Source organism: Phyllobates terribilis, unplaced genomic scaffold, assembly GCF_046119375.1.
Source record: "Phyllobates terribilis strain yellow unplaced genomic scaffold, ASM4611937v1 Scaffold_3__8_contigs__length_932513732, whole genome shotgun sequence".
In the NCBI taxonomy this organism is placed as follows: Eukaryota; Metazoa; Chordata; class Amphibia; order Anura; family Dendrobatidae; genus Phyllobates; species Phyllobates terribilis.
The window spans coordinates 356,593,668-356,618,037 of record NW_027362763.1 but is presented as its reverse complement, the minus strand read 5'-3'; the positions used below and the strand labels follow the sequence as shown (position 1 = coordinate 356,618,037).

The 24,370-nt window shown below is 43.3% G+C and overlaps 1 protein-coding gene across 3 annotated transcripts in view; it reads left to right on the top strand.

Moving 5' to 3' along the window:
- The window catches only part of ARMC9 (armadillo repeat containing 9), a 246,026-nt gene that overhangs the window by 56,322 nt on the left and 165,334 nt on the right, over positions 1–24,370 (top strand). For all 3 annotated transcript variants that reach the window (XM_073675277.1, XM_073675278.1, XM_073675276.1), the window contains exons 7-8: positions 187–211; positions 14,936–15,087. In XM_073675277.1, the coding sequence (XP_073531378.1) occupies positions 187–211; positions 14,936–15,087 (177 nt within the window). The remainder of the gene's footprint in view (positions 1–186; positions 212–14,935; positions 15,088–24,370) is intronic.

The window sequence follows — 24,370 nt, the reverse complement described above, 5'->3', positions numbered from 1 at the left end:
TACAGCTCTACATAGTAATCTAACGAGTGGATTTGCTCATGTTGGCTGCACTTGAGAGATGTTCACAAAGATTAAAAACACTTCTCATCCAACATATACATGTGTTCCATGTGATGTCTAGATGAATGTCGATAAGAGAAACTTTGAAAGTGCATTGTACTTTTCCTTAACATGTTTAAATTCCAGAAAGAAAGTGGGCAATGTAACAAAGGTGAGTTTAGCGCACATATACGTATACATAATTTCAATGTTGAAGCATATATATTGTAAGTTGGCAGCTGAAAGATGACTCCGGGTGATGACGTCGATGCTTTCCTGACTTTGTTTGAGAGGGTGGTGGACCGGGAGAAATTTCCTCTGCAACAATGGGCAGAGGTTCTGGCACCATATCTTACTGGGGAACCGCCTTTGTTGAGGCATATATATTGTAAGGTGGCAGCTGAAAGATTACTCCGGGTGAAGATGTCGAGGCGCTCCTCACTGTGTTTGAGAGGGTGGTGGATGAGGAGAAATTGCCTCTGGAACAGTGGGAGTGGGTGAAGGTTCTGGTACCATGTCTTACTGGGGAACCACAGAAGGCATGTTATGACGTGCCTCTTCAGGACGCTAAGGAGTATGTCAAGCTGAAGGCAGAGATTTTGACTCGTCTGGGCATAACCCTGGCAGTCAGGGCACATTGGGTGCATCTCTGGGGCTATCATGGGAACAAACCTCCCCGGTCCCAGTTGTTTATGTCTCCTACACGTGGTTCAAAAATGGCTGCAGCCCGATACTTGTTGCCCAACACAGATGGTGAGCTGGTGGAGAAAGTGTTTATGGACCGGTTCATCCACTCGCTGCTGAGGCCAGTTCAATGCTGGGTTGCCCAAGGAGATCTTCAGAACCCAGATGCAAGAGAAGATTGCCAATTTAATGCCTATTCTGAAAGCACTTCCTCCAAGCACAAGAGGCACCAGGGTGTCTAATAGGTCGGCTCGAGTAAGAAAGTTTAACCCTGGGGAACAGGTACTTGTGCTGGTGCCCACGGTGAAGAGAACGTTTCTTGCCAAGTGGCAAGGACCATATGAAGTGGTGGAGAGGGTTGGTGAGATCAACTATAAAATTCAGCAACCAGGAAAGAGGAAGCACTACCAGGTTAATCATGTCAACTTAATTCAACCTTGAAGAAAAATATTCCAAAAGCATAAATAAGTCATCATGCCTGGAGATTTTTTGAAGGTTCATATCTCCCCATTATTTGAAAATAGACAAAACAATGCAGTGGATCTACATGTAGGCAACCTACTTGGATGAGAAAATCCAAAACAATTTGCAATAATATAAAACAGATTTTTATTGAAATTTTTTTTTTAAAACATAAATAGCAATTCTACAAATAGGTGAAAAAGGGGATTCAAGAAGTTGTGGAAAACGTGGTCTAAGATGTGATCCTGTAGTAATCTATTTGTAGTATGCAGGATCACAAAAAAGGGGAAAGAAAAATGCCATAAGGATAAATGACACCCATTTCTCACACTTGTTGAGGGATGAGAAAATTTCTTTAGCAGAAAAGGGAAACCTGAGAAAATTGAAAAGTTTTTTTGATATTTTTTTTAAAAAGGATTTTTTTGACTCCTAATATATAGACATATGTATATTTGGGTATAACTAAGTTAAATAGTAGGACAAGTGTCCTCAAACCTAAAAATCTACATATGTGTAGAATGTAAGTCACACCAAAGTAATACCCCATGTATATAAGGGGGAGAGATCATTAAAGATCATTAGCGATCAGGACTTACCCATTTGTAATCCTGCTATGCCTAGACCACCGCCACAGCATACACCCCGACGCGCGTTTCGCACTCTTGAGGTTTGAGGACACTTGTCCTACTATTTAACTTAGTTATACCCAAATATACATATGTCTATATATTAGGAGTCAAAAAAATCCTTTTTAAAAAAAATATCAAAAAAACTTTTCAATTTTCTCAGGTTTCCCTTTTCTGCTAAAGAAATTTTCCCATCCCTCAACAAGTGTTAGAAATGGGTGTCATTTATCCTTATTGCATTTTTCTTTCCCCTTTTTTGTGATCATGCATACTGCAAATAGATTACTACAGGATCACATCTTAGACCATGCTTTCCACAACTTCTTGAATCCCCTTATTCACCTATTTGTAGAATTGCTATTTGTGTTTTAAAATATTTTTTTCAATAAAAATCTGTTTTATATTATTGCAAGTGGTTTTGGATTTTCTCATCCAAGTATTAATTCTACCTTGGCAGGATAGGGAATTTGGCCAAGTCAAAGCCAACACTGAAGACATCAAAGTTGCAATGCCAAAAGCTGCAATGCCAAAAGCTGCTACACCAAAATAGAGACCTCTTCTGAGTTACCAGGCCTCACTGAGGTCATTGAGCTCTCACAGAGCTTCATGTTTTCATCAACTTGAAGCCCTATCGGATTCCAGAAGGTCGTCTAGAGGTGATCTTGAAAGAGGTAAAACGGATGATGAAACTGGGGGTCATGGAAGAATCCAAGAGGGGATGGTACAGTCCCATTGTGTTGATACCAAAGCCTGATGGGGAATGGCGATTCTGTAACGATTACAGGAAGCTCAGTGAAGTCTCAAAGTTTGACGCCTACCAGTGTACCCGTGTACTTTGGAGCTTAGGGCAGAGGGGGATATGTAAGGTGGCAGCTGGACAGGTCTTTAATGGGAGATGTGTCACCAAGGTGGTTAGTGCCTCTAAAGAAAATAAAAAAAACAACAACTTCTAATCACCTCCTGCTCCAGTGCTGTTCCAAGGATGTTGGTGCCATTTCTGCCAGCACTCATGTGACATTGTTATGCCTCCTGAGAACTGCAGCAGATGCTGATAGGATGCAGATTTCACATGACATAACAAAGTCAAGCGACCGACGGCATTGCTGAAATGGTACTGGTGCAGGATTTCAGGATAAAGATTTTTTATTTTCTATGGGGCATTATTGCATTTAAGAAGGGGTTGTACAAATTGTTGGCAACCCCTTTTAAGTACCTCTTGTAACTGGTCAAGTATGATGCTCAGGAAATGTCTGTATATTTATTTTATGGCTGAAGTCGGTTTCCATAAATTGTACATTTCTGAATTATTGAAGCAACACTTCTATACTTGTACTTAATCACATTCTGTATCCCATCAGATTGTAGTTGTTATTTTTTAGACCTGGTTGGGAGAATAGAAGAAGCTATTTTATAGGCTTTTAAGGGCAACTTCTTGGGTGTTTTACAATACCTAGAAGATATTTTATAATACTTTGGTGTTCCTATCAGCTGTGAGGAGTACAATGAGTTAAGTCCTAGGTCTGTGAAGAAGGGATTATTGGGAAGCCAGCCATAGCTGGAGAAAAACAACATTTTTGGAACATCAAAATGATGATTATCAGACCGTGTTGGGAGAGAAGTACGCAGTGATTACATGGAATACTCTGACCCTTGCTCCACATTCACCCCAAGGTCCTGTCAGCCTTCTTGACATGTCTTTTAGGAAATACTTGTATTCCTTATAAAATAACTATCTTGGAACATCTTTTCTTAGAAGTCTATTTTTAGCATTTCATCTGTTATTCTTATTAGAAATCTATGACTAAATATAAAACAGCGCGTTACCAGTTATGGGGGTGTCCATATACAGTTTAATAATGCTAACACTATCAGACTCTGGGAACACACCCCTTGAACAAGAGGACTGGTAACTCCTAGTTGTCAGTTTATTCATATATGTTTACGATGAATACTAGAGGAACCCCTTGATTCTCTGAATTGGTGGTGGTCTCATAGGTTGGACTAGCATCGATCATAAAGCCATGGCATGTTCTAGCAGTATGCCATTACTTTATGAAATTGGAAAACATTAAAATGCATTCACACAACCATATTTTATGGCCATGTTACATCTTCATATGAAGTCTGAGGAATAAAGATTTTCCTTGCAGAGAGTGCCAAGTTGGTATTGGAGACTTATAGGGAATGCAGTGTTTCCGTGGGAAATTAAAGGGGTTGTCCGGTCCAAATGGACAATTCTGCAGTCCCTCTGTGTGACTGCAGACTTATGAATCGCCCAAGAGCACGCACTGTGCACTGCAGGGATTCTCTGGTTTCTGAGCCGGGACTGGACGGTATGTATGAGTTATGCATACACCCGGCCAGTGGGTGCAGTCTCGCTCCATACACTTGTATAGAGCAAGGCCGCGCCCTCTAGTCGGACCTGCCCACTGGACGGGCGCATCAGTAGTCGGGGAGTGGCCTCGCTTAATAAAAGTGTATGGAGCAAGGCCGCGCCCACTGGCCGGGTGTATGCATAACTCATACATACCGTCCAGTCCCGGCTCAGAAACCGGCGAATCCCCGCAGCGCACAGTGCGTGCACTGGGGGTATTCAGAAGTCAGAAGTCACACAGAGTGTGTCCCTAGAAAAAAGTACACTTTAAGCAATATATATTGGAATAATAATAATTTCCATCATTAGATGTGTTTAAAAAAATGTTCCTGTGCTAAGATAATCTTGTAAAAGTGCCCCTGTGTAATGGCTGTATCTGACCATACGGGGACATGGTCTGATCATACCACATCTCCTGGCCAGGGGAGGAAGCAAAAGAGTATACAGATAGGATAGGATGGGATCACAGCTGCTGGTTTCTGTGAAGTAAAACATTTCCCTGCTTGTTTAAGAACATGTTTTACCTCACAGAAAGAATCAGTTGCGCTCCCTGGCTGTCCTGTCTGTATAGTCTTTTGCTTCCTCCACTGTCCTGGGGTTATGGTATGTCCGACCATGTTCCTGCACAGTCAGACACATCCATTACACAGGGACATATTTATCTTGGGACAGGAACATTTTTTTTAACACGTCTAGCAGTGGAACTTGTTTTTATTCTGAGATCTATTAATTAAAATGTACTCTGTTCGTGGGACAACCTCTTTCAATAATAAAATATTACGTTTACCAGAAGAGCATTGAATTGCCTATAAATCTCAATACACAAATTTGGCTCTCTCAACAAGGAGAAACGTTACCCCTTAGACTCCCTGTTAGAGGCCTCTCACCTAGCCACTCTGTTCTCCTGACGTGTACTAATGAGGAGAAAAAAATTGTATCTACACATGAGGGTTTTGGTTTGGCTTATTCTCCTAAGTCATATGGCAACCTCCAAACGGTTAATATTGACTTTTAGATTTGCTGCCTCCAGTAGGTGGCACTAGAGACCCTGCCTTTTTCCTCGGTGAAGAGGCTATTTGCATATTTAATGTGTAACATCCCTGGCGGCGTGCTTGCATGGCTTACCATCTCCCACCATGCAAGACCGCAATCTTACCTTTCAGGCCAGGCTGCACACTTTTGCTCCAGTACCTGCTGTTTGTATGTCTCTTGTCTGCTGGGTTAGGGCGTCGGTGCTGTTGCTTTCTGATTCTTAAAGCTACAGTGTGCACAGTCCTAATGCGTCACCAGCCTATTGCTGTGAGTCACTGGATACTTAAACCCCCTCCACCCAGTAGGAGGTGCCTGAGCAACACTTTCTTACAGTCTGTTCTTTGCAACTGTGAGTTGCCTGGTCCTGTCCTGACTCTAGTCTGTCCGCCACCCTGGGGGCTGAGTACCCAGGGCCTCTACCTGTACCTGTGACTTCTAGTCAGTTTCTGCCACCCTGGGGGCTGAGTTCCCAGGCTCGTTCCTGTATCTTGTTCCTGGTTCAGATCCTGTCTGAACAGTGTCCTAGTTTCTATGTCTGTATCTTCCCTCTTTCCTGCAGAATCTGAACCTGCACCTAAATCCAACTCGTTGTCTCAGTACTTCTGTTTGTGAGTTTTGTGTCCACTTGCTACTTCATTGTAAGTACCTTGTGTGTATCTGGTTCTGCTCGTTCTGTTTCCCTCCCTCTGTATCTAACTCCTGTGTTCCAGCTATCTTCTTGTGTTTTCCAGTCTGTTCCATGTGAACAGAGGCCTGTCCTGTCTACTGCATTAACGGGTTTTGCTTTGCTCTGCTTGCTCACTGCACCTGCGGTTTTGCTCTGCTTTGCTTGTTCACCGCATCTGCGGTTTTGCTTTGCTTTGCTTGTTCACCGCATCTGCGGTTTTGTTCTGCTTTGCTTGTTCACCGCATCTGCGGTTTTGTTCTGCTTTGCTTGTTTACCGCATCTGCGGTTTTGCTCTGCTTTGCTTGTTCACCGCATCTGCGGTTTTGCTCTGCTTTGCTTGTTCACCTCATCTGCGGGTTTTGCTCTGCTTTGCTTGTTCATCGCATCTGCGGGTTTTGCTCTGCTTTGCTTGTTCATCGCATCTGCGGGTTTTGCTCTGCTTTGCTTGTTCACCGCATCTGCGGGTTTTGCTCTGCTTTGCTTGTTCACCGCATCTGCAGGTTTTGCTCTGCTTTGCTTGTTCACCGCATCTGCAGGTTTTGCTCTGCTTTGCTTGTTCACCGCATCTGCGGTTTTGCTCTGCTTTGCTTGTTCACCGCATCTGCAGGTTTTGCTCTGCTTTGCTTGTTCACCGCATCTGCTGGTTTTGCTCTGCGTTGCTAGTTCACTGCATCTGCGGTTTTGCTCTGCTTTGCTTGTTCACCGCATCTGCGGTTTTGCTCTGCTTTGCTTGTTCACCGCATCTGCTGATTTTGCTCTGCTTTGCTTGTTCACCGCATCTGCGGGTTTTGCTCTGCTTTGCTTGTTCACCGCATCTGCGGTTTTGCTCTGCTTTGCTTGTTCACCGCATCTGCGGGTTTTGCTCTGCTTTGCTTGTTCACCACATCTGCAGGTTTTGCTCTGCTTTGCTTGTTCACCGCATCTGCTTTTTTGCTCTGCTTTGCTTGTTCACCGCATCTGCAGGTTTTGCTCTGCTTTGCTTGTTCACCACATCTGCAGGTTTTGCTCTGCTTTGCTTGTTCACCGCATCTGCGGTTTTGCTCTGCTTTGCTTGTTCACCGCATCTGCAGGTTTTGCTCTGCTTTGCTTGTTAACGCATCTGCTGGTTTTGCTCTGCTTTGCTAGTTCACCGCATCTGCTGGTTTTGCTCTGCTTTGCTTGTTCACCGCATCTGCTGTTATGCTCCGCTCTACTTGTCTACCGCACCTGCGGCTCTGTTCCTGTATCTGTCTGTACTGGTCCCTATCCTGCCTACGTTCCTACTTGCCAGTACTCGCCTGTCTGCATGCCAGCCGTGCCTACCAGTGCCCACCTGTCTGTATACCAGCTGTGCCTGCCAGTACCCACCAGTCAATATGCCAGTTTAACCTGTTCCTGCATTCCCCGCTGTGGGTCAACAGCTGTGACCGGGGTCCCACCTGGAGTAGCACCTGGTCCCTCTGCTTCGTTCCTCCCTGGTTCACGGAGTCGACTGAGCCGCCGTGTGACCTTGGTCGGATCGGGTTGATACTTAGTTACGCCCCTCCAGGCACTCCTCGGTTCATGGTACAGTGGGATCACTAATCCCGCTCACGCTAGTCTGCCCGGGCGTGTGCGCAACATAATGTCCCTCTATTTCATGCATCTGCGGTTTTGTTCTGCTTTGCTTGTTCACCGCATCTGCGGTTTTGCTCTGCTTTGCTTGTTCATCGCATCTGCGGGTTTTGTTTTGCTTTGCTTGTTCACCGCATCTGCGGTTTTGTTCTGCTTTGCTTGTTCACCGCATCTGCGGTTTTGCTCTGCTTTGCTTGTTCACCGCATCTGCGGGTTTTGCTCTGCTTTGCTTGTTAATCGCATCTGCGGTTTTGCTCTGCTTTGCTTGTTCACCGCATCTGCGGGTTTTGCTCTGCTTTGCTTGTTCACCGCATCTGCGGGTTTTGCTCTGCTTTGCTTGTTCACCGCATCTGCGGTTTTGCTCTGCTTTGCTTGTTCACGCATCTGCAGGTTTTGCTCTGCTTTGCTTGTTCACGCATCTGCTGGTTTTGCTCTGCTTTGCTAGTTCACCGCATCTGCTGGTTTTGCTCTGCTTTGCTTGTTCACCGCATCTGCGGTTATGCTCCGCTCTACTTGTCTACCGCACCTGCGGCTCTGTTCCTGTATCTGTCTGTACTGGTCCCTATCCTGCCTACGTTCCTACTTGCCAGTACTCGCCTGTCTGCATGCCAGCCGTGCCTACCAGTGCCCACCTGTCTGTATACCAGCTGTGCCTGCCAGTACCCACCAGTCAATATGCCAGTTTAACCTGTTCCTGCATTCCCCGGTGTGGGTCAACAGCTGTGACCGGGGTCCCACCTGGAGTAGCACCTGGTCCCTCTGCTTCGTTCCTCCCTGGTTCACGGAGTCGACTGAGCCGCCGTGTGACCTTGGTCGGATCGGGTTGATACTTAGTTACGCCCCTCCAGGCACTCCTCGGTTCATGGTACAGTGGGATCACTAATCCCGCTCACGCTAGTCTGCCCGGGCGTGTGCGCAACATAATGTCCCTCTATTTCATGCATCTGCGGTTTTGTTCTGCTTTGCTTGTTCACCGCATCTGCGGTTTTGCTCTGCTTTGCTTGTTCACCGCATCTGCAGGTTTTGCTCTGCTTTGCTTGTTCACCGCATCTGCGGTTTTGCTCTGCTTTGCTTGTTCACCGCATCTGCAGGTTTTGCTCTGCTTTGCTTGTTCACCGCATCTGCTGGTTTTGCTCTGCTTTGCTTGTTCACCGCATCTGCTGGTTTTGCTCTGCTTTGCTTGTTCACCGCATCTGCGGTTTTGCTCTGCTTTGCTTGTTCACCGCATCTGCGGGTTTTGCTCTGCTTTGCTTGTTCACCGCATCTGCGGTTTTGCTCTGCTTTGCTTGTTCACCGCATCTGCGGGTTTTGCTCTGCTTTGCTTGTTCATCGCATCTGCGGTTTTGCTCTGCTTTGCTTGTTCACCGCATCTGCTTTTTTGCTCTGCTTTGCTTGTTCACCACATCTGCAGGTTTTGCTCTGCTTTGCTTGTTCACCGCATCTGCAGGTTTTGCTCTGCTTTGCTTGTTCACCGCATCTGCAGGTTTTGCTCTGCTTTGCTTGTTCACCGCATCTGCGGGTTTTGCTCTGCTTTGCTTGTTCACCGCATCTGCGGTTTTGCTCTGCTTTGCTTGTTCACCGCATCTGCAGGTTTTGCTCTGCTTTGCTAGTTCACCGCATCTGCGTGTTTTGCTCTGCTTTGCTTGTTAACCGCATCTGCGGTTATGCTCCGCTCTACTTGTCTACCGCACCTGCGGCTCTGTTCCTGTATCTGTCTGTACTGGTCCCTATCCTGCCTACGTTCCTACTTGCCAGTACTCGCCTGTCTGCATGCCAGCCGTGCCTACCAGTGCCCACCTGTCTGTATACCAGCTGTGCCTGCCAGTACCCACCAGTCAATATGCCAGTTTAACCTGTTCCTGCATTCCCCGGTGTGGGTCAACAGCTGTGACCGGGGTCTGACCTGGAGTAGCACCTGGTCCCTCTGCTTCGTTCCTCCCTGGTTCACGGAGTCGACTGAGCCGCCGTGTGACCTTGGTCGGATCGAGTTGATACTTAGTTACGCCCCTCCAGGCACTCCTCGGTTCATGGTACAGTGGGATCACTAATCCCGCTCACGCTAGTCTGCCCGGGCGTGTGCGCAACATAATGTCCCTCTATTTCATGCAAAAAAATAATAATCCCAAAAATAAAAACTGGACCACAAATACAGTAGTGTAGAAATCTACCACTAACGGGCCTATCACTGGAGGCAAATGAGCCAACCGTGGCACACACAAAAAAAGACTGCCCAGTGCTGCAGTTAACCTTGGGCTATGTGCACACGAAGACTTTTGATGAGTTTTCAGGGCAGAAACTCCACTCTTTTTTTTAGGAGATTTGGATTAGGAGTTGGAGAATTTCCGTTAAATTTCTGCTCCAAAAATGCCTAGAAAAACTCTGTGTGCACATAGCCTAACATTGGTTGTCCATATGACGGCAAATGAGGAGTTTATAAAGCTATATTAGGTGATGTTCAGACTTTGTGAATTTTTGTTAAAAACCTCATTCACATGCAATGTTTTTTTCATGGGACAACCACGATGGTGGTTGCCTTCAAAAGCTATACTAACTATATTCAATATGTGCATTTGCATAATTTCTGCATGGCTTTTACAGTGCAGTGGTGGTGCAGCTCACTGCTGCGTGTCTGAATATACCCTAAACCCTGTACTATGAGAAAAAGCCCATTCCCTGGTCATTAGATATAAATAGGCAGATGCCAATACCACAATCCATGATGCTACATAGTGTTCCAGATATAGTACGCTCTCCTGTACTCCTGCGTTTACGAAGCTGATGACTTTTAGTTTATTTTCTTTGAATCAGAAGACGGTAGGGTGAATTGAGTTTTGTTAATCCTCTCTATGAAACATGTAATTTGAGCCTTTGGTGCTGAGAGGTGTTTTTATTCCAAAACTGAAAAAAACTGGGATTGTACCCAAGCGTGTCCAAACTGTATATTAGATTATGCTTACCCTTAAATGCCCCTCTTTGGGAACCAAACCATCCAATGTTCTCTTTTTTTTCAAGGCCTGATGACATAGATAAGACATGCATAAATACATTCTGGGATTATTTTAGGTATTAGTGATCTCATTTAAAATTGTAAAATGTAGGGGTCTTTTTTTTTTCTTACACACAGAGTGAGTGTTTTATATGTTTTCGTAAGTAGGATCATAATCCTAAGGATTCTTTCATTCGTCCATGATCATCGGTCCGATGTACAGACTGGCTACGTGTCTCATATTTCTATGAGGCCATCACACTCTGGGTCAGGAGAAGCACGGCCAGTCCATGCATTGCTATCCAAGATCAGACCGATGATCACTGACGTCTGAAGGAGTCCTTAAAGGGAATCTGTCAGCAGGTTTTTGCTACTTGAGAGCAGCATGACGTAGGGAAAGAGAAGCTGAATCCATTGATGTATCACTTAGTTTACTGGGTGCAGCTGTTCTGACACAATCAGAGTTTTTAGATTTAGAATGAAGCAGAGCTAAGAAAGCTAACCCCGCCCCACCACAGCTAACTCCTCCCACACCAGGCTTTTTGTGTACAAGTCCATAGACAGTGCTAATAACAGGAGGAGGGGGCGTTGCTGGACTTATGTAGTCTAGCAATGTTATTCTGTTAGTGATAAATCCTTCACAGTTAGTAAACAGCGCACACTTTGACAAGTGACACATAGCTGAATTCTGTGTTTCAGCCTCTATCTCCTGCTGTCTTCAGATTACATAGCAGAAACCTGCTGACAGATTCCCTTTAAATGACTTTAAATGACTGTGACATCTAAGTGGTTAGATGGGAGGCAGAAGATTGGGCTTTTGTCACTCAATTACCTCCCACAGGTGAAATTTTGGGGGCCGATGAGTTGTCATTGCACCTAGGGTCTAGGGCTTTTAAATGGATCCCTAAATCTACAATGCACCGCCATGCAGAAGTGTTGCAGCATATTGTACATGTGATTTATAATCACCTCTCTTTTCCCATTCTGTAAATAAAGTAAACAGATTTGATATCGTTCTGTCTGTAAAACTCCAAACACAAAAAAATAACATTATAAATTACTATTATAACATTTTAGAAATTATATAAAATTTGAATCACTGGATCATACTGAAATATAGAGTTAAGCTACCAGACCGGTGGTGAATTTGATTTTATTATTTATTTATTTTTTCTTTACCTTTCACCCCACAGATAATTTTTTTCCCCAATTTTTTCAGTGAATTACATAATTGTAAATGGAAAAAAGAAAAAAGCAAGAATAAGGCGATATAGCTGCATAAAATGATGGTTCTTGGAAGACTGAGGATGAAAAAAAAAAAAATCTAAGAAATTATACATGGCCATCGCGTGAAAAGGGTTAATAAGGGAAAATTGTGTTGGCTTTTGATGCAGCAGAGTGGCATTACATGCTATCATTTAGTTATGTACCATTCCATCCTTCTCTGTTGTACACTTTAAAGGGATTCATTCTGGGTCTTTATTACAAGTGTTTGCCCCCAAACCTTATCATTATCAACACTGACCCTCATCTGCCATTTTGCTGCCCCTTTCGCCAGTTTATCCAGGTGACCTTTTCAATATGTATATGATATACTATCTACAACACTAGAACTTTGTGTCACATATGAGTACAGAGAAAATGCTATCAAGTCCCACATCTGTACCACTATACACAGGCTATACAATAATAGTCCCGACCCCTTGGGTACTCTACTTTTACTTTTTAGTCCTGTTGAATTGTTTATGATAACTCTGCGATTATTATTTTTAGCTAATTTAGGATCCACTCTCAAATTGTACAAATGATCTACTCTGAACCAATGGACCTTTTAGAGTTTATCCATTTCTGGACAACACCTTCTTAACTGCTTAAAGGCAGCAAGTTTTTCTACCTCTTCTGAGAACAGCATGATGTAGACAAAGAGACCCTGAATCCAACAATGTATCACTTAGTTTACTGGGTGCAGCGGTTCTGATACAATCAGGGCTTTTAGATTAAGGCTGTGTGCCCACGATGCGTTTAAGCGTTTCCGCAGCGGCAAAAACGCTGCAGAAATGCTTAAAAAACGCTTGGTAGAAGGCCTGCCATGTTCCCCAATAATAATCCGCATGTGCTGTGCACATGCTGCGGAAATTTCCGCTGCGGATTATCATTGCGGAAAAAAACGCAGCGCTACAATTATTTTGCGGAAGTGCTGATGGTACCCAGGTCTAGAGAAGAGGAGATATACTTACCTTCTGGCAGCCCGCGGTGCGCTCCTCCTTGCTTGGCAGTAGTTCGCGATGGAATGCAGGACCTGCGCTGATGTCAGAGTCATGTGACGGGTCACGCGAATCTGACGTCGGCAGGTCCTTCACTCTACCGCTGCCGGCAGCCGGGACGGAGGAAATCAAGACAGCGCGGGCCATCGGAGGGTAAGTATATATTTATTTTTTGACATTCTCTCGGGTCACAGTATATAAATCCATGCTGTTTGCATGGATTTATATAGTGTGACCAAGTTGACAAGCACTTTCCAAGTGATGCTAAAATCTCTTGGAAAGCACTTGACACCCGCATGCGGAAATGCATGTGAAGAACGCTTCACATCCGCTTGTCCCTGGCAGGAAAATGCATGTACAATCCGCATGCGTTTTTTTCTGCCAGGGAGATGCAGAAACGCTCAGGAAAAAATCCTGAGCATTTCTGCATCGTGGGCACATATCCTTAGAGTGAAGCTGAGCTGAGAAAGCTAATCCCGCCCACACCAGACTCTCCATGTACAAAGTCCATAGACAGTGAGGTGCTTATCTGTCACGCTGTCTCTGTGTACTGGAGGTAGGGGGCCTAAGCTGGGGCCCTGACTAATCCCTCTACCTGGAGGTACTGTTAAAGGTACAGAGGTCCAGGCCGCCAGCGTAACCCCTACCTCCTGAGGATCCCTGCACCTAAGTAATCTAGTCCTGAGAAGGACCCCTGATCACAACAAAAGGGGACAGGTAATAATATGCCCACACTCAGTACTTAGACGAACGAGACAGTACAAGGGTAAAACCAAAACCACCTTGCATACAAAAACTACACAACTACAACAGAGGGAACACCAACGGGAAAGGAGATAAATGATAACGCGAGGAAGGGAAAAAACACTCCAAATACACTTAGCTCTGAAACTCCAAATACCACGATCCGCTCTGTTAGTCTGCATGAAATGCTTTCACCGACACTTCCCTAACAGACCGGCAGGCATTTGAAGGAGTCCCACTACAGCAGCATTGATTGCAGCTGGGCGAGGCTGGACCTCGTCTAGCACAGAGAGAGAGAGAGAGTTAACTCCCTCACTGCCGAAAAACACAAAGCACCAAAAACTCAGCTGCGAGAAGTCAGGCTGTGTAATCGTGACGATCTTCGTGGCGACACACCCGTGATATTATCACAGGAGAGGGTGTTGCTGGACTAGTCCAGCAATGTTAATCTCTTAGTGATAAATCCTTTACAGTTCATAAACAACATTTGACAAGTGACACATCCCTGAATTCTGTTTTTCAGCCTCTATCTCCTGCTGACTTCAAATTATATTACAAAACCCTGCTGACAGATTCCCTTTAAGTGCCCCACATAACATAAACATTTTCTTACCTCTTAGATCGAAGTCGTGCCAGCAATTCCCATTGATCACATGATATTGGTTTTGCTGTCAGCGATCACTAGACAAAACAATCAGCAGGCAATAATCGTCTGCAGCGCTCACAATTCCGTCAGATGGAAGTATAGAAGCTGCAGTCCACCAGCAGCTGCTGATAGGCTGCAGCCCTCAATGTCATGTCACCGACTAGAGTTGCAGCGCTAACATTAACAGTGGCGTCAATCTAGGATGTCAATATATGATTTTTTTTTTATATTCTATAGGGCACTTAGGAATAAACTTTTAAAGGGTTTGTTCATTACTATGACTATGTTTAGAAGCTGTCTCCTATCTCAACAGGTTGGATCTGTCACAGACCCCAGAACAGGTCTCTGCATAGCTTCGACTGAAAGGAGCAGTGGCCTATCATGGGCACCACTGCTCTATTTCTTCTCCACGGCACTGCCAGAGATGGCTCAGTACATACTCAGATTTTCTGGCAGTCCCATAGAGAATGAATGGAGCAGTGGTGTGCCGGCCACCGCTCTATGTAGATGGAGCATTTCTTAGCTCTGTTCTCAGGATCTGCAAGGGTCCCAGTGGTGGGACACCCACAAAACTGCAAGTTATCACCCATCCTCAGGATAACCCCCTTAACATGGGAAAACCTTCACTACATTCAATAAGATTACTAGTTAGTTACCAGTCCATTGTTACCCTATCTGTATGTATGGAACACTTCAACATCATAAATAATGGTTTAACGATCACTTACCTTAGTCAGATCATGGTTCTTGACACAATTTTCAGAAATCTCTGTAAAACACCACTGATCAGAGCTGCACCTCTCATTTGTGTTCTTCAGACGTGCAGTTGGGGCAGCAGTTGGCAGAAGCTGAGCACAGAGCCATCACCTACATGAAACGCTTCAATAAGATGCAGTCTGATTACCACAACCTCATCGGTGTCACGGCTGAGCTCGTTGACTCTCTCGAGGCAACAGTTAATGGAAAGCTGGTAAGAAAATGTACATATATCTCTCTAATTATTTATTTAACATATAATGGAATGTCTAATACTTTAGTAAGATTCCTTCATTCAGTTGGGAACATGTCTCTGGTAATGATATCAGTGACAGTGGCTCAGTGGTTAGCACTGTTGCTTTGCAACGTTGCGGTACTGGCTTCCAATCCCACCAAGGAAAAGATCTGCAAAGAGTTTGTATGTTTTCCTCAGGTTTGCGTGGGTTTCCTCCCACACTCCAAATACATGCTGATAGGGCATTTGGATTATGAGCCCCAATAGGGACATCGATGCTCATATTTGTATAGTGCTGTGGAATATAATGGTGCTATATAAGTGAGTAAAATAATAAATCCTGTAATCTTATAATGATAACCATTTAAATGACTTTCTTGGTTCAGTGGTCACATTTCTGATCTTGTGATCACTTGGTCTCTTGAGTGCTTTGTGTTTTTCTTTTTTTCTTTAAAGGAGTTGTCCACTAGTTTATATTGATGGCTTCTCCTTAGCCTAGGTAATCAATATCAGATTGGTGGAGGTGGGGGTGACACCTTACACCCCCACTGGTCATCTGTTCCCGGTGGTTGTGGTACCCGGATGTGATCAGTTACAGAGATGCCCAGCGCTGCCGGACACTGCCACTATACAGTTGATAGAGCTGTGAAGTTCTGCAACTGGTCACATCCGGCCGGCATCGGGAACACCAGATTAGTGGGGTGGGTCCCAGGTCACACCCCCCACCAATCTATTATTGATGACCTATCCAAATTAGAGGTCATCAATATAAACGTAGTGGACAACCCCTTTAACCGCTTTACACACCAAGCCTGTTTTCACATTTATGACCAGGCCAAATTTTACAATTCTGACCAGTGTCAATTTATGAGGTAATAACTCTGGAACGCTTCATAGAATCGCACTGATTCTAAGATTGTTTTTTTTTTTTTTTTTTGTGACATATTGTACTTCATGATAGTGGTAAAATTTGTTCAATATGACTTGTGTTTGTTTGTGAAAAAAACGGAAATTTGGCTACAATTTTTAGAAAATGTAGCAGTTTTCAAACTTTGAATTTTCATGCCCTTAAATCAGAGAGATATCTCACACAAAATAGTTAATAAATAACATTTCCCTCATGTCTACTTTACATCAGCACAATTTTTGAAATACAGTTTTTATGTTAGGAAGTTAGAAGGGTTAAAGTTTGACCAGCGATTTCCCATTTTTCCAACAAAATTTACATAACAATTTTTTTGGGGACCACATCACATTTGAAGTGACTTTGAGGGATCTATATAACAGAAAATACCCAAAAGTGACACCATTCTAAAAACTGCACCCCTCAAGGTGCTCAAAACCACATTGAAAAAGTTTATTAACCCTTCAGGTTCTTCACAGGAATTAATGGAATGTGGAAGGAAAAAAATTAACATTTAACTATTTTTTTCTCAACAATTTTAGTTTAGACCCCAATTCTTTTCAAAATTAAATTTTTATTGAAAGGTTATATAATTTTAAATTACAAAAAAGAATAAACAGGACAATATCAGCATCAATATAGCATATGTAGTGCGGCGGTGTTCACGCTGTGCGGTAATGAGGCAGTGACCCAAGGAAAGTTCAACTTTTAAATGTCTTTATTTGCCAAAAATTCACAACTCAAATGCAAAAGCTGTCCTTCGGTTTGCAGCCGGGATATCCAAACAGTCCAGGTAAACCTGTTGCCGTGGATGACGGCTGCGCCTATTCGCTCTGCGGTGCACCAGTTGTGTTGCCTTCACAGACCTGTGTTGTGCCTTTACACAAGCCTGTAGTGCACAGAGCCTCCTGCCCTTCAGCTTGCAAACAAACCACTGACACACTCAAACCTTTGCTGCAGGTTTTTAAATGAAACTGTGGACATGAGCCACTTGTAAGACCCGGCTGGAGGGAGTGGACCGCCCCACTGCCATCCTGTAGTCCTCTCCAAGAATAAAAGCCCATGCCGAGTTTTACTAAATCTGCCCTGGTCATGTAGCTTGACCCAGTCCAAACTTACTTTTATTCTGCACTGCAACCACAGCTATGTCTGTGATTGTAATGCACTCCAGCGGGTTCAATATGGTTCTATGCGCATCCTCGCCTATAATTCCCCTCACTGCCTCACATATAGAATATAAGTATAACTAGACCCCTATTTTTTTACTTTCACAAAGGTAACAGGAGAAAATGCACCCCCCAATTTTTTTTTTGCCCCAAATTAAGCATTTTCACAAGGGTAACAGGAGAAATTGCACCATACAATTTCTCCTGAGTACGCCAATACTCTATATGTGGAAGAAAACCACTGTTTGGGCACACGGCAGGGCTTCAAAGGGAAGGAGCGCCATTTGACTTTTTGAATGCAAAATTTGCTGTAATAATTAGCGGACGCCATGTCGCGTTTGGAAAGCCCCTGAAGTGCCTAAACAGTGGAAACCCCTCACAAGTGACCCCATTTTGGAAACTTAACCTCACAAGGAACTTACCTAGATGTATGGTGAGCACCTTGAGCTTCACAGAATTTTGCAACGTTGATCTGTGCAATTGAAAAAAATATATTTTTCCCACAAAAATGTTGTTTTAGCCCCAATTTTTTTCTTTTCACAAGGATAGCAGAAGAGAATGGATTGCAATATTTGTTGTGCAAATTCTCCTGAGTATGCCGATACCCCATATGTAGTTGAAAACTACTTTTGAGGCACAGTGCAAATCTCAGAATGGAAGAAGTGCCATATTGGAGTTCAGATTTTGCTGGAATGGTTTGAGGGTGCCATGTCACATTGGCAGAGCCCTTGAGGTGCCAGAACAACAGAAACTCCTAAATGAGACTCAATTTTTCAAACTACACCTCTCAATGAATTTATCTAGGTGTGCAGTGATCATATTGACACCACAGGTGGGTCAAAGAATTTTATACCATTGGACAGTGAAGAAAAAAATAATTACATTTTTACCAACAAAATTTTGTTTTTGTCCCAGATTTTACATTTTCACGCTGGGAAATGGGCAAAGAGGGCACCAAAATTTGTCAACAAAATTTCTTCTGAATGTAGAAATACCCCGGCAGTACAGTACTGCTTAGCTACACATTGAGACTTGGGAAGGACGGAGCGCTATTTGCTTCTTGGAGCGCAGATTTTCCTAGAATAGTATGTGGACTCCATATACAAAGCTAGAAGAGCAGAATCCTCCCTCAAGTAACCCCATTTGGGAAATTATACCCCTTTGGGAATTTATCTAAAAGTGTAGTGACTATTTTGACTCCATGGGTGTTTTACAGGAACAAGCAGCAGTGGATGTTGCTGACTGAAAATTGCAAACTGCCATTGTAGTGACCAGTATGTTGTAGTGACCAGTACGTTGTGCCCAGCTTCTGGAGATATGCACCCGTAAATTTTGCTTGCTCTCATCTCTACAGAAATGCCAAATATGTGAATGCTAACTGCAGTTTAGGCATACTGTGGGCTCAGAAGGGAGGGGGACCTCTGGATTTGGGAGCGCAGAATTTGCTGATTTCTTTTGGCGTTTTTCCAGAGCCTTTGTGTGACCAGTAATATGGAAGCCCCTATATTTTCATTGACCGATAACGGACCTCAGTGTGGACTTTCTTTTTTTATGGATTGGAGTTGACGTGATTGAGATGAAACCCCCGAGGGATCCATTCACTATAATGAAGCATCAGAGTTACTCTGGACCCCATCTGGCCTCTATTCAGCGATGTTCTTTTTTTGAGAGATAAACAAAACTGTGGCCAACTGCACTTTTATGCACACCTAAAAAGATGGACACCGCCGGATCACAGGCCAGACTGCGTACACAGTGCCTGCATCTGCCTTATTATAGTGACTCTTCCGCCGATCACCCTTGGCATTTTATGCGTTTTGCTACCTCACAACCTGGAATTTCAGGTTTTTTTGAGGGTTTGCATAAGTTCATGTAAAGAAAATGCCTACAACTGTGAACATTTGGTTTTCTTTTTATTGTGAAGCAAACAACAAATAGGACAAAATAACTTAGTATTTCAGTGTGCATAACTATTCATCCCTTCCCCCCTAAAGTCAGTACTTTGTAGAGCCTCCTTTTGCGGCAATTACACTGCAAGTCGCTTTGAATAAGTTTCTATGAGCTTTCCACATCTTGCCACTGGCATTTTTGCCTATTCCTCAAGGCAAAACTGCATCAGTCTCATCTGACCACAGCTCATTCCTCCATACATTTGGGGAGTCTCCCACATGTCTTGTCAAACTCAAAATGAGCCTTACAATTTTTGTGTATAAGTAAAGGCTTTTTTCTGCCCACACTTCCATAAAGGACACCTTTATGGCGTGTACGACTTATTGTGGTCGTATAGTGGTGTTGTTTGGTTAGTGGTGCCTCTTGCTTAGTGGTGTTGCAGTGTCTGTGGCCTTTCAGGAAAGGTGTGTATATACTGACAGACCATGTGACACTAACATTGCACACAGGTGGACTTCCTTTCACTAAGCATGTGACTTATGAAGGTAATTGCTTGCACCAGAAATTTTTAGGGGCTTCACAGCAAAAGGGGTGAATACATATGCACATGCCACTTTTTATTTCATCCAATAAATTTAATTTATGTCTATATTTTTCCCACTTTCTTTCACCAACTTCAACTATTTGGTGCTGATGCATCACACACAAATCAAATTAAAAAAAAAATGTAAACACAGGTTGTAATGTAACACAATAGATAAAAAGCCAAGGGGGCTGAATACTTTCACAAGCCATTGTACATTATGCTGCGCTTAGATTAGGTGGTAAAATCTTGGTGACAGGTTCAATTTAAATGAAATAGTTTTTAATGAAACATTTTTCATATATCTTACATTTTTTATGCACTAATAAGATGTACAGAACAAAACATTTCCTCTCTTTCCCACTATGCCTAAGGAAACAAATAAAATGATAAGCTGAGAACCATAAAGTTCACTTCCATAAAAAATCATGAGGAACAGGTTTTCTGTTAGGAGTCACAAAAGCATTACCGTATTTTTCAGACCATAAGACGCACTTACCCCCCCACCCCCAAATTTAGGAGGAAAATGGGGGGGGGGGTGCGTCTTATGGTCCGAACATACCGGGAGTTGCAGTGGTGGCTGAGCGGGATCGTAGGAAGCAGGGCCCTCCGTTCCCTCCCTCTGGTACCCGGTGACGGCAGCAGAAGAGGTGAGATGCTGCATGGCCGGTGTCTGGCTGTCGGCGGTGAAGCAGAGTGGCGTGCGCTGCTTTCTGGTGATCGCGGCCATCTTTGTGCAGCCGTGATCTACAGGAAAATGGCCGCCGAGATTCCAGTCTGCGCATGCGCCGGCTCGAGCTGCCATTTTCCTGTAGGTCACTGCTTCAGGAAGATGGTCGCGGCCACCGGAAAGCAGCGCACGGCGCTCTGCCTCACCGTTGACAGCCAGACACCGGCCCCGCAGCATCTCACCTCTTCTGCCTCCACCGGGTACCTGAGGGAGAGAACGGAGAGCCCTGCTTCCTATGATCCTGCTCCGTAGCACTCTGAAAATGGAAAATGAAAATGGTGGAGGCCCACAAAGCAGGAGAAGGTTCTAAGAAGATAGCAAAACATTTTCAAGTTTCATTAAGAAATGGCAGTTAACAGGAACAGTGGAGGGCAAGATAAGGTCTTGCAGACCAAGCAAAAATTCAGAAAGAGCTGCTTGTAGGATTGCAAGAGAGGCAAATCAGAACCCCGCTTGACTGCAAAAGACCTTCAGAAATATTTAGCTGACTTTGGAGTTGTGGTACATTGTTCTGTTGTTCATAGACACCTGCACAAATATGGCCTTCATGGGAGCATCATCAGAGGAAAACCTCTCCTGCGTCCTCACCATAAAATTCAGCTTCAGAAGTTTGCAAAAGAATATCTAAACAAGGCTGATGAATTTTGGAAACAAGTCCTGTGAAACAATGAGGTTAAAATAGAACTCTTTGGCCACAGTGATCGAAGGTATATGTGGAGAGAAAAGGGCAGAGAATTTCAGGAAAAGAACATCTCGCCAACCATTAAGCATGGGGGAGGATCAATCATGCTTTGGGTTGTGTTACAGCCAATGGCACGGGGAACATTTCACGGGTAAAAGGAAGAATGGATTCAATGAAATTTCAACAAATTGTTGATGCAAACATAACGCCATCTGTATATAAGCTGAAGTGGAAATGAGGATGGCTTCTAGAAATGGATAATGATCCTAAACACACATCAAAATCCACAATAGACTACCTCAAAAGGCGCAAGCTGAAGGTTTTACAATGGCCCTCACAATACCCTGACCTGAACATCATTGAAAATCTGTGACTAGATCTCAAAACAGCAGTGCATGAAAGATGACCCAGGAATTTCATAGAACTGGAAGACTATTGCAAGGGAGAATGGATGAAAATCCCTCAATCAAAAATTGAAAGACTCTTGTATGGCTACAAAAAGAATTTACAAGCTGTGATACCTTTAAAAGGGGGTGCTACTATATGTGTGTGTGTATATATATATATATATATATATATATATATATATATATATATATATATATATATATATATACAGTACAGACCAAAAGTTTGGACACACCTTCTCATTTAAAGATTTTTCTGTATTTTCATGACTATGAAAATTGTACATTCACACTGAAGTCATTAAAACTATGAATTAACACATGTGGAGTTATATACTTAACAAAAAAGTGTGAAACAACTGAAAATATGTCTTATATTCTTGGTTCTTCAAAGTAGCCACCTTTTGCTTTGATGACTGCTTTGCACACTCTTGGCATTCTCTTGATGAGCTTCAAGAGGTAGTCACCGGAAATGGTTTTCACTTCACAGGTGTGCCCTTTCAGGTTTAATAAGTGGGATTTCTTGCCTTATAAATGGGGTTGGGACCGTCAGTTGTGTTGTGCAGAAGTCAGGTGGATACACAGCTGATAGTCCTACTGAATAGACTGTTAGCTGCTTTTTTCTTGCCATAATACAAATTCTAAGTAAAGAAAAACGAGTGACCATCATTACTTTAAGAAATGAAGGTCAGTCAGTGCGAAAAATTGGGCAATCTTTGAAGCTGTCCCCAAGTGCAGTTGCAAAAACCATCAAGCGCTACAAAGAAACTGGCTGACATGAGGACCGCCCCAGGAAAGGAAGACCAAGAGTCACCTCTGCTTCTGAGGATAAGTTTATCCGAGTCACCAGCCTCAGAAATCCCATGTTAACAGCAGCTCAGATTAGAGACCAGGTCAATGCCACACAGAGTTCTAGCAGCAGACACATCTCTACAACAACTGTTAAGAGGAGACTTTGTGCAGCAGGCCTTCATGGTAAAATAGCTACTAGGAAACCACTGCTAAGGACAGGCAACAAGCAGAAGAGACTTGTTTGGGCTAAAGAACACAAGGAATGGACATTAGACCAGTGGAAATCTGTGCTTTGGTCTGATGAGTCCAAATTTGAGATCTTTGGTTCCAACCACTGTCTTTGTGCGACACCGAAAAGGTGAACGGATGGACTCTACATGCCTGGTTCCCACCGTGAAGCATGGAGGAGGAGATGTGATGGTGTGGGGGTGCTTTGCTGGTGACACTGCTGGGGATTTATTCAAAATTGAAGGCATACTGAACCAGCATGGCTACCACAGCATCTTGCAGCGGCATGCTATTCCATCCGGTTTGCGTTTAGTTGGACCATCATTTATTTTTCAACAGGACAATGACCCCAAACACACCTCCAGGCTGTGTAAGGGCTATTTGACCAAGAAGGAGAGTGATGGGGTGCTACGCCAGATGACCTGGCCTCCACAGTCACCAGACATGAACCCAATCGAGATGGTTTGGGGTGAGCTGGACCACAGAGTGAAGGCAAAAGGGCCAACAAGTGCTAAGCATCTCTGGGAACTCCTTCAAGATTGTTGGAAGACCATTTCCGGTGACTACCTCTTGAAGCTCATCAAGAGAATGCCAAGAGTGTGCAAAGCAGTCATCAAAGCAAAAGGTGGCTACTTTGAAGAACCTAGAATATAAGACATATTTTCAGTTGTTTCACACTTTTTTGTTAAGTATATAATTCCAGATGTGTTAATTCATAGTTTTGATGCCTTCAGTGTGAATGTACAATTTTCATTGTCATGAAAATACAGAAAAATCTTTAAATGAGAAGGTGTGTCCAAACTTTTGGTCTGTACTGTATATATATATATATATATATATAATATAATAAATAATTTCCTTTTTTTGGCCTAAAATACAAAGGAAATGTGTCCTATTTAACTTTAGGCCTTTGAGATATCATTTCATCTTCAACTTGCTTAATTGTTCACAATAACAGTAATTTTGACCAGGGGTGCCCAAACGTTTACATGCCACTGTACTTAATCACCTTTATAATTTTTTTAAGGCAAGTAAATTTTTACACTCTGAATTGAGCAATAAAACCGATGCAAAAATATTTTTTGCAGCATTCCAAGTAGCATTTTTATTTTTCAACATTTTTACTAGTTTTCCATCACCTTTTAAAACCGCAAATTTTAAGGCACCGCATTTTTAGCTCAAAACGTATAACTTTTTTACAATGGAGAAGTGAAGTAATCCCTTTGATAAATTCACCCTTTTTCCCCCCAATAATGACTTTATTGTAGGTAAATGTCCTTAATGGTGGAGAGATGAGACCAATGGTGCAGAAAGCAGAAAATATTTGAAATTTTAATATTTATCCTTTTAAGCTTGAAAAAGGTTTCTTTCATCCTAAGTATAATTTTTCCATTTACAAAGTACCTAGGCATCTTCAACCTTTTAAAGGGGTTTTCTGGTTTCAGAAATTCCCTGTCTCCCAGCTGCAGTTTCTTTAAAAAAATAAGTTTTACTCCCCCTTCCCAGGTCCGTCACTAAGTGTCCACCGCTGCTCCCGCTTTCCGTTATTGTCTGCAGCGCTGACGTTGTGTCAATTTCACTTCAACCAATTACTGATCTCAGCGGTTTTGTCTGAGTTGACAGCACGAGTTTCTCGGCTCAGTTATTTCTAGCAGAGTGGTCGACGTGACATCAGCGCTGCAGACAATAACAGAAGCATCGGAGAATCTGGGCTGGACCTGAGGAGGGTTAGTAAGGAAAAGACGAATAAAACAAACTGCAAACTGAGGCCAGAGGTTTTCCGAATCCTGAAAACTGCTTAAGTATTTGTATACTGTATATATAATTCACAGCTCACTCAAGCTCTTTATATGGAATCTTCTATGGCATTTCTTGTGTCA